The following is a 10,421-nucleotide window of genomic DNA, read 5'->3' as shown; positions in this document are numbered from 1 at the left end:
TCCTTCCCAGAGCATAAGGATGTATTTAGGTGAAAATTTTTATTTATCTCACTCAGTTTTTCCCCTACGTTTCTCTACTTCTGGAATAATCTGTGATTTCCTTGATTATTTCTTTTCATTTTCTCTGGGAACTCTAAAGTGTTGGGATCTCCTGGGTAGACGTCCAGGGTCCTCTACATTTTCTCTAATGTCTTAAGTTTCATTTTCTATCTCCATTTGCTTCAAAACCTTCCTGGGGTTACATTTTTATTTTGACAGTGTGATTTTAAATTTCTGAGAGCTCTTGTTTTCTGATTTATCCTTCTATATAGCATCTGTTATTCATGACTGATAGATTTTCAGACCTCTGGAGATACTTGAGGTCTTCCTGGTTGTCTGACTTGATTCTATTCCTGAAAACATTAGGCTAGAGAATTTTCAGAGTTTATATTTTATTATATAAGAAAATGTCAGTAAAACACTTTTTTTTTTTTTTTTGAGACAGAGCCTCAAGTTGTCGCCCTGGGTAGAATGCCACGGCATCACAGCTCACAGCAACCTCCAGCTCCTGGATTCAAGCGATTCTCCTGCCTCTGCCTCCCAAGCAGCTGGGACTACAGGCACCTGCCATAGTGCCTGGTTATCTTTGGTTGCAGCCGTCATTGTTGTTTGGCGGACCCAGGCTGGATTCAAGCCCGCCAGCTCAGGTGTATGTGGCTGGTGCCTTAGCCACTTGAGCCGCAGGTGCCGAGCCTAAAATGCTCTTAAATACCCATATGATCCCCCCCACCACCAAAATTTGAGAGATGACGCATTTAGCATAACAAGTCCCTATTCATTTAACATCTGAATTCCTCATGGGTATGCTGGAGCGATACTATGATCCTGCATTTTCCTTCAGTGCCACAAGAAACATGTACTTTTGAAGTAACCTGTTATAGATAGCAAAGATTCATAATGAACGCAAATAACTTAGTCAAATAAAACAGTTTTAAAATAGTTACCTCCAGAGAACTATTGCCCAAGTTAGGATTGGTGACAGGAGGAGCGGGGGCGATAGTGTCTTGCCATCTGCTGGGGACCAAGGTGAGAGTAGGCTGGTGGTCCTTTTGGGAGAGTGGCTGAGGGTCTCTGCATCCTCACTTAGACGTTTATAACTGTAGTGCGCTTGGTGGTACATTGTTAGAGAATTCAATTTTGATAATGTTTTGGATGAAATTTACTTGGTTCTCTGATGGTGTTTATATCTTCACGAGGCCATTTCTAGACAGCCTCTACAGTTTTCCATTATGGAGGGGTTTTCAAAATGTTCAGTATGGGGCGGCGCCTGTGGCTTAGTTGGTGGGGCGCCGGCCCCATATACCGAGGGTGGCGGGTTCAAACCCAGCCCCGGCTGAACTGCAACCAAAAAAAAAAAACTAGCCCGGCGTTGTGGTGGGCACCTGTAGTCCCAGCTACTCGGGAGGCTGAGGCAAGAAAATCGCTTAAGCCCAGGAGTTGGAGGTTGCTGTGAGCTGTGTGACGCCACGGCACTCTACTGAGGGCCATAAAGTGAGACTGTCTCAAAAAAAAAAAAAAAAATGTTTATATGTAAGAATAAGCATAAAGCACTGCTGAAATAGAAATAAATTACAAATAACTCTATGCTGAACTTGTAACACTTTGGCATTCCTTCTTTTGTTTAAACAGATGTTGCTGGAGGGTCTTGAAATACCTAAACCCAGTAAGCCTGCAACTTGAAGACCAGCCTTCTGTAGCCACAGTGCCATGCCCAAATAATGAAGAATGTACGGAGAGCTCCACACGGATCTCAATTCTAAGCTGTCATGTACCCTAAGAGAGCATTTTGGGTGTGTGGCCCTCAAGGCTGGGTGAAAGAGTTCCCTCTGTGGGTGTTTAAGTGTGCAGGAGGTGACATGAACACACTTCAGGTGTGCTTTGAAAGGATCGATGGACTGCTGCTTCAGGGACCAAAAATCATTGGGAAGGGAGATGGACCTGGTATTCCCGATTCCCATTCAACCTGCTTTCTGGCATGAAGGTGATGTTTTCCCTAATAAAATGGGGAGAGTAAAGACTGTCCAAGCAACAGTCGTTGCCAAAGAGAACTAGAGACATTTGTATGATTTTCATGTGGGAACATCTGTTAACTGTAGAAAACATCTTTAAGGTATGTTTCACTATTCTAGTAAAGAACATGTGGGTACTCTGAACCCACACTAAATCCACTAGTGAAAACGGAGTGGTTTTTAAAAACAGATCAAGAGCGGCGCCTGTGGCTCAGTGAGTAGGGCGCCGGCCCCATATGCCAAGGGTGGCGGGTTCAAACCCAGCCCCGGCCAAACTGCAACAACAACAAAAAAATAGCCGGGCGTTGTGGTGGGTGCCTGTAGTCCCAGCTGCTCGGGAGGCTGAGGCAAGAGAATCGCGTAAGCCCAAGAGTTGGAGGTTGCTGTGAGCCCTGTGACGCCACAGCACCCTACCCGAGGGCGGTACAGTGAGACTCTGTCTCTATAAAAAAAATAAATAAAAAATAAAAACAGATCAAAAGGCTTCTTTGGAATGACATCATTTTAGTAACTTGTGTTCCAAAGAAATGGAAGGTCGAAAGGCCTTTTCAAAACCACAGTTTAGCGTAATGCAGTGCTGCTTAGGGGACTGATCACTGAGGAAGTACAAGGAGGCCCAAGACCAAGTTTTAACCTTTAGCTAGGTTATAAATTCCAAGCTTTCCAAGTCTTCTCTGGGTTAAGATCCAAGCTTTCTGTTCTTATTTCTTAATATGGGATGTGAAGAGATTTTTGAGGGTCTTGTTCCACTTTAAATATTTCCAGGGTTTGCACAGATAGAAACAGCCACGAGGGGGCACTGCTGTGCCCAAGGAGTGTCTGATTGTGACTGTGGCACAGGCTCTCTTGGTGGACAGTGTGGTCTCAAAATGAAGGGTTCTCTTTGGAAATAATCCCTCCTTGGTTTCAGCTTGAGGCTGCTCATTCTTTTTTTTTTTTTTTGTAGAGACAGAGTCTCACTGTACCGCCCTCGGGTAGAGTGCCATGACATCACACGGCTCACAGCAACCTCCAGCTCTTGGGCTTTCGCGATTCTCCTGCCTCGGCCTCCCGAGTAGCTGGGACGACAGGCGCCCGCCACAACGCCCGGCTATTTTTTGGTTGCAGTTCAGCCGGGGCTGGGTTTGAACCCACCACCCTCGGCATATGGGGCCAGCGCCCTACTCACTGAGCCACAGGCGCCGCCCGAGGCTGCTCATTTTTGATGTGACATTTCTTGCCAAGCCCAGTGACACTTCCTATTAATGGCACAGCAGCTGCCACAGGTATAAGAAACCATAGGTTGAAGGTATAAGGAGTGAGAAGCCTGGGATCTGCTTAAGACTTTCTCTTTTTGAAGCATGAAAAATTTTTTTATGCCACCCTGGTCATAAATAAAAATTTAACTTCTACCCTGTGTGATCAAGGTTTCTTACCAGAAGGCTTGCTATGATGTATTTAATGAGAATTTTTAGCTTGAGTTGCCGCCTAGTTGTGAAATCAAGTAAATGATTACTTGAGTTTAAATTTTTTTTTTTTTTTTTTTTTTGAGACAGAGCCTCAAGCTGTCGCCCTGGGTAGAGTGCTGTGGCATCACAGTCCACAGCAACCTCCAACTCCTGGGCTCAAGTGATTCTCCTGCCTCCGCCTCCCAAGCAGCTGGGACCACAGGCACCTGCCACAACGCCCAGCTATTTTTTGGTTGCAGCCGTCATTGTTGTTTGGCGGCCTGGGCTGGATTCAAACCCACCAGCTCAGGTGTATGTGGCTGGTGCCTTAGCTGTTTGAGCCATAGGCGCCAAGCCTTGAGTTTAAACTTTAAAAACATTTTTTTAAAGACACGTTTATGAGCTATAATCAGAGATGGATATCTGAATTGAAAGTTGTTTAGACACAGGATATTGCAGAAATTTTTTGTTGTTTGCAAGAGAGACTCACTATGTTGCCCTTGGTATAGTGTGGTGGCTTCATAGCTCACAGCAACCTCAAACTCTAGGGCTTAAGTGATTCTCTTGCCTCAGGCTCCCAAGGAGCTGGGACTACAGGTGCCCGCCACAATGCCTGGCTGTTTTTTTGGTTGCAGTTGTCATTGTTCTTTAGCAGGCCAGGGCTGGGTTCGAACCCACCAGCCTCAGTGTATGTGGCTGGCGCCCTACTCACTGAGCTGTGGGCACCAAGCTGGTATTGCAAAATTTTAAGCATAGAGGGGTATGTGGAATAAATTGGAAAAGTTAGAGCCCGTTTTATGAAGAGTGTTAAATGCTACACTTGCAAAGGACCCAGGCTGCCCTGGGGCAGCGAGCATACCTGTCAGTTCTATTGCTTGATTGCTTTAATATTCAAGTTTATTTCAGCATGTAATTCATAAAATAGAAACACCTTGAGCATAATACTTCTATATATAATTGTCAAAAACATTAGCGCAGGGGAACACAGACTGTGGCCTATTGGCTTGCTTTTTAGAGCTAGAGTAGTTGTTAACAATTTTTTTTTTGTTTTGTTTTTTATTGTTGGGGATTCATTGAGGGTACAATAAGCCAGGTTACACTGATTGCAATTGTTAGGTAAAGTTCCTCTTGCAATCATGTCTTGCCCCCATAAAGTGTGACACACACTAAGGCCCCAACCCCTCCCTCCGTCCCTCTCTGCTTTTCCTCCCCCCCATAACCTTAATTGTCCTCATATCAAAATTGTTAACAATTTTTAATGGTTTTGTTTAAAATAGTTCTAGAAGTACCTACTTTAAAACTTCCTTGCCAGAAATATTTACTGTGGCCCTTAACAAAGTTCTCTGGTCTTGGCACCAGGTCAGTTGGTTAAGCTGCACCTGGTAGGTGGAGCCGCAGGCTGTAGACCCGGGCCTGGCCTGCCCACTAGTGCCTGCCCACTCCCGAGCTCACCGTGTGGGTGAGGAGCCACCACCTTCATAGCAGGTGTGAGCTTCAGACAACCCTTTCCTCTGCCCGATAGCCACTTCCATAAATGGAAGTTTTATTAAGATAAAATGCTATATTTTAATAGTTCTGTATTTAACCATTTAGTGTATGTAAAATCAACTATTTTTATTAGGTTCTATCTTAAGTATCTGTAGTCCTATGATTTTTATTGCTTCTATGGTTTTATGTTTTTGTGTAGCATGTTGGTTTTCAGGAATGTGGACATATTGCATTGTAAATGAAGGGACTGTACTTGGTAGGGCCCTGACCATTTGAGTTATGGAAGAGAGAAACCCCACAGTTCATGTAGCATTTAAAGGAACATTTCATTGCTAGAGCTGATGTCTTTCAAGGTAGAGGAAAAAGTGGGTGATTTAGGTGGTAGTGCCAGTCAGTACTAAACAGGTGAGACTCGGTTTCTTAGGTCCAGATACATTCTGTACATGACACAGTGAGTTGAAAACTAACTCCATTATTTCAGGAGGCTACTCCATGGTAGCACTTGGGCCCAGAGGAGTCTTTATTTTTGTGGTGGGTGAGCAATTTGGTTTCACTGAAGCCATCTTAAAGAGGTCAACTTCAAAATTTTCTTCCATTTTGAATGGAAATATACTATTGAGAAGTGTTTTATCTCCTATACGTAAGTAGTGAAATCAGCTATCTGTAAGGAAATATTGAATATGAGGTTTCTCAATAGAAATTAGAAAAACTCAGATATGGCATAGCAGACATAATTCAATTTCACCATTAAAACACTAGAGACATTTGAAATTAGATTTTTAATTGACTTGAAAATTGACAGTTTGAAACAATTTCCTTAAAAGCCAGGTTCAAGTTATTAACCACTCTATAACTAGTATATTTAAAAGCCCAGAGCTTTCCTTAAAGATGTGAAGCAAGACCATAGTGAAGATACAGAATTTAAGATTTTTCTGACTAGTTTGTTTCAAAATGGAAGTTTTATGGTATAAAATTGTACTTTTTCCCCCAACTGATTTACCACCAACTCTGAGAACTTTCCCTACTGGAATGGGGACTGAAGAGAGCTGTGGTCTCTGGCTAAAACAACTTAAATGTCTGGTCCTGCTTGTTCCTGAGGCTGCTAGTCAGGAGTTGTTTGAATACCAGCAGACCTGAACAGTGATTAACCAGTTCACTGTAGGACTTTCGGAATTGCTCTTAGCTTTTATGGCTTCCGGTTGCTCAAGGGTACACTAGTTCCTAAGAGGACTCTCTCTGTCTCCTGATGTTTTCTTGGCCTTCAGTGTCTGGATACTGAGAAAGATCTAGAGTCAAAACTCTGCTGAACATGCAGTCATCGTGCTGAAATGGAGAGAAGACAGTTACAGTTGGCCTCATTAGGGAAAAGTATTAAACATAAGGGCCTGGATTTGCAATAAATGCCCAGAGATTGTATCAGTTATCTACAATTATATCAGGTTTTTTCTTTGTATTAGCTGGTATGAGAATTTCTACTTCTCATGCAGCTTGTTTCCAGGTGTCCCTAACCTCCTGTTAGGAAGGTAATTTTTATCTTTGCTTAAAGGAGACCTAAGGAAGTAAAAACTGTCTAAATCGAATGACTTGAATTAGTTGCTGTATTCCATTAGCTCAGGTATTTTGAATGTTAAGAAAGTTATGTTCAAATTCTAAAATTTACTCTTGAAACTTCTAGTGAATTACAAAATATTTATTTCCTTATATCTTATATTTCCTTATATCTACAAAATAAAAAAAGACCATAACCTGTCAGTGTGCTAAGGGGAATTTACAGTGACTGCACCTCTCCCCTGGGAATTTGTCTTTACCTCTGGATAGATGCCTATCAGTGCATCAGCTCTGGAATAGAATTCTTCTTTTAGGGAAATTATTATCATCTGAAACTGTTCTTGAGTCTGCTCTTTGATGTAACTTGACACCTGGGAGGAAATTAGCACATATTTCACTAGCAAGGAAAGGCCTTACCTGGGCTCTGGAGACAGTGACTTTTGCATTGTCTCTGTTTGCCTATTTTAGGTCACAAGGACTTAACTTGCCTTTGTGGCAATTCAGTAAATCCACAACTGCAAACACATTAATAGCTTAGATTCTAAATAAGAAAATATGAACTTCATTAAATATGATTAAACCTTTAAGAACATTTTAAAGACTAAAGCTCCAACTTAAGATACTATCATGTGGGGCGGCACCTGTGGCTCAGTGAGTAGGGTGGCAGGTTCAAACCCGCCTCGGCCAAACTGCAACAAAAAAATGGCTGGGCATTGTGGTGGGTGCCTGTAGTCTCAGCTACTCAAGAGGCTGACGCAAGAGAATCGTCTATGCCCAAGAGCTGGAGGTTGCTGTGAGCTGTGACGCCACAGCACTCTACCGAGGGCTATAAAGTGAGACTCTGTCTCTTAAAAAAAAAAAAAAAGATACTATCATGTAACATGCAATCAGCCTTTATAACAAAAACGCTACCACTCGATATTTTTTGAGGGTGAAAAAAGGCTGGTGTTCAAATGTCCAGCTCCCTATTTTACCAACTCAAAGCCTGAAGAGAAAGAGATGGCAATTAGGTATGTATTCATAATTAAGTCACTCAGAGGTGAATTCCAGCTCTTTTTGAAGGAAAAGAGAATAAGCAAAACAGACTGAATAGAAATGAGTCCTGGTGAACAAACTACTCAGAACTTTAAGTTCTTCATTCTCTACTAGTCTTAGGAGATACTCCCTAGATCTTCATGTGTATTGGTCCTGACTGCCCTCCAGGTACTACCCGCACAAACTTTAGAAGCAGGGATGGCAGTTTCAGTTAAATGAGTCACTAGCTAAGATGAATGATGAGAAGGAAAATACCCTCGCCTAAGAGGCTGAATTCACAGGAGAAGCTCCAGCATTTGAGGTAATGGCGGTAGCCTCTGATGCAGGACTAAAAGGTATTGGGATAGTCACAGGGAAAGGGAACAGTTGGCTCCATGCCCATACACCAGGGTTAGGGCACTGGCCACATACACCAGGGCTGGTGGGTTCAAACCTGGCCTGGGCCTGCTAAACAATGACAACTATGACAAAATAGGCATTGTGGTGGGCGCCTATAGTTCCAGCTACTTGGGAAGCTGAGATAAGAGAATGGTTTAAGCCCAAGATTTTGAGGTTGCTGTCAGCTGGGACGCCACAGCACTCTACTGAGGGTGACATAATGAGACTTGTCTCAAGAAAAGTTTGCAAAGCAGTGTGACATGCGTTTTGCATGAGTTACCCATTGTAAGTGTTGGCACCCTGGTCACAAGGTAATTAATTCATAGTTCCTCATACTACATAACTGCTCATGCTCAGTTCAAAAGTAGAGTCTCAGGAACATAAATCTCAAGGATAATGAACAGGGGTGGTAACATAGGATGGGCCCTAATAGTTAAGACCTAGTACGTGGAGATGTCACCAATACAAATATCTAATGTCAGGTATCACATCTAGAAGATACTGATTCCTTAAGGGCAACTGAGACAAGCACTATCCACAACGAGGCTTTTCCTCCCCACAAAATATGGGACGCAGAGTGCACAAAATTAACCACTGGAGGGACAATTTCTCCCAAATGAGTCAGGCCATTGAATCCAGTCAGCTGATGCAGACTGGCTGGTATTCAAAAGCGAAATCAAGACGTTCTGTTTTCTTCCTCTGGTTACCATAATTTGGATTAGATGAATTTGGGAAATGCTGAAAGACAAGTCTGATAGCATTATAAGGTACCCTAAGGCTGTAGCTCTCAGTGTGCCTTGACTCCAGGCATTTCACATGGAACTTAGCAGAGGTCAGCTTCAGAGGTGTAGGACCTTAAGGCTGAAACCCTTTCTCAGGCGCATCCATTAACCGAGCTCAAGATTACAGACCAGAATGTCAATTTACAAATAAATGACATATCTGTCAGCATGGTCAGAGTAGCCTCCCTCTAAGCAGCCATAAATGCATAAGCTCAGTCATTTCTGGAAGTTGGATGAACCTGGAATTAGAACCAGGAGTGTCTAATTCATCCATTGCCAAAAATGGATGGCCCCAGCAGCCTGTAGGTGGGAGCTTCTCCTTCGCTCAGCAGTTTACCTCCATTTTACCATGTTCCCTGGCTGACCACATTCCTCATGTTCAAAATTTAGTCACAGTCAAGATGTGTGGTTTGAGAGTACCCACTGACCTTTGAGGGAGGACTAGAATTTATTATTTTTGCAGTTTTGGCTGGGGCTGGATTTGAACCTGCCACCCTCGGCATATGGGACCGGTGCCCTACCCACTGAGCCACAGGTGCCACCCCTAGAATTTATTTTTTTGAGTTTAACTGTCGTCCTGGGTAGAGCACTGTGGCATAACTCACTGCAACCTCAAACTCTTGGGATCAAGGGATCCTCTTGCCTCAGCCTTCTGAGTAGCTGGGACTACAGGTGCCTGTCACAATGCCCATCTAGTTTTTTTTTTTTTTTTCTCTATTTTTAGTTGAGACGGGATCTTGCTCTTGCTCAGGCTGGTCTCAAAGTCCTGAGCTCAGGCAATCCACCTGCCTTGGCCTCCCGGAGTGCTGGAATTATAGGTGTGAGCCACCACTCCCAGCCAAGGGCTGACTAGAACTTAATTCTCAAGAGTGAAACTTCCCCTAGTTTTTTCATTGTCCCAAAGACTAAAAATAAGATCATGTACAAATACAGTAATTGGGTACATTTTGATAAAATTGGGAGGTAGAATTTAAACTGTAATTCCTTTGAAATGTTATCTAGAGTTTTTTTTTTTTTTGAGACATAGTCTATGTCACCCTTGGTTAGGTGCCATGGCTCACAGCAACCTCAAACTCTTGGGCTTAAGCGATTCTCTTGCTTTAGCCTCTTCCCAGGTAGCTGGGACTCCAGATGCCTGTCACAATGCCCAGCTATTTTTATGTTGTAGTTGTCGTTTGGCAGGCCCGGGCCGGTTTCAAACCCGCCAGCCCTGGTATATGTGGCCGGTGCCCTAGCTGCTGAGCTATAGGCACCAAGCCTCTAGAGATGTTTTTCAACTTTGATCCATGAGACCAAATAGACCTGTTTGCCACAAAGCATGCTATTAGCAACCTTCTAATTCCCAGTATCTAGATGTGGGAAGAAGCAAATTATGCCAGTAGTAGCGCTGTTTGGTAATGTAGTGATCTTTATTTGACCCCTGTGTTGATTCCCCATCAATTATTGAGGGTCTCTTGAACCTTGAATGAAAATCCCTTTTTTTTTTTTAGCCGGGGCTGGGTTTGAACCCACCACCTCTCTGGTATATGGGGCTGGTGCCCTACTCCTTTGAGCCACAGGTGCCACCCTGAAAACTCTTCTTGTTAGATAAGCTTAGATTTTAAAAGTATTGATTTTTAGTCAGCGATTTTCGTTGCTTGCCCCACAGCCTTCTTTGTTCGGGATAAAAATGCCTTCTGACTACATCATGATCCTTGAATTGCAGATGTCCCATG

At 43.2% G+C, this 10,421-nt stretch overlaps 1 protein-coding gene across 2 annotated transcripts in view; it reads right to left on the bottom strand.

Moving 5' to 3' along the window:
• Positions 1-6,183: 6,183 nt before the first annotated feature.
• SMC1B (structural maintenance of chromosomes 1B) overlaps positions 6,184-10,421 on the bottom strand; it is a 77,099-nt gene continuing 72,861 nt past the window's right edge. For both annotated transcript variants that reach the window (XM_053582287.1, XM_053582288.1), the window contains 2 exons: positions 6,772-6,882; positions 6,184-6,286 (listed from right to left, as the gene is read on the bottom strand). In XM_053582287.1, coding sequence (XP_053438262.1) covers positions 6,185-6,286; positions 6,772-6,882 — 213 coding nt within the window. In that variant the 3' untranslated portion in view covers position 6,184. The remainder of the gene's footprint in view (positions 6,287-6,771; positions 6,883-10,421) is intronic.

Source organism: Nycticebus coucang, chromosome 3 (genome assembly GCF_027406575.1).
Source record: "Nycticebus coucang isolate mNycCou1 chromosome 3, mNycCou1.pri, whole genome shotgun sequence".
Taxonomy (NCBI): Eukaryota; Metazoa; Chordata; class Mammalia; order Primates; family Lorisidae; genus Nycticebus; species Nycticebus coucang.
This window is presented reverse-complemented; position numbering and strand designations above follow the sequence as displayed.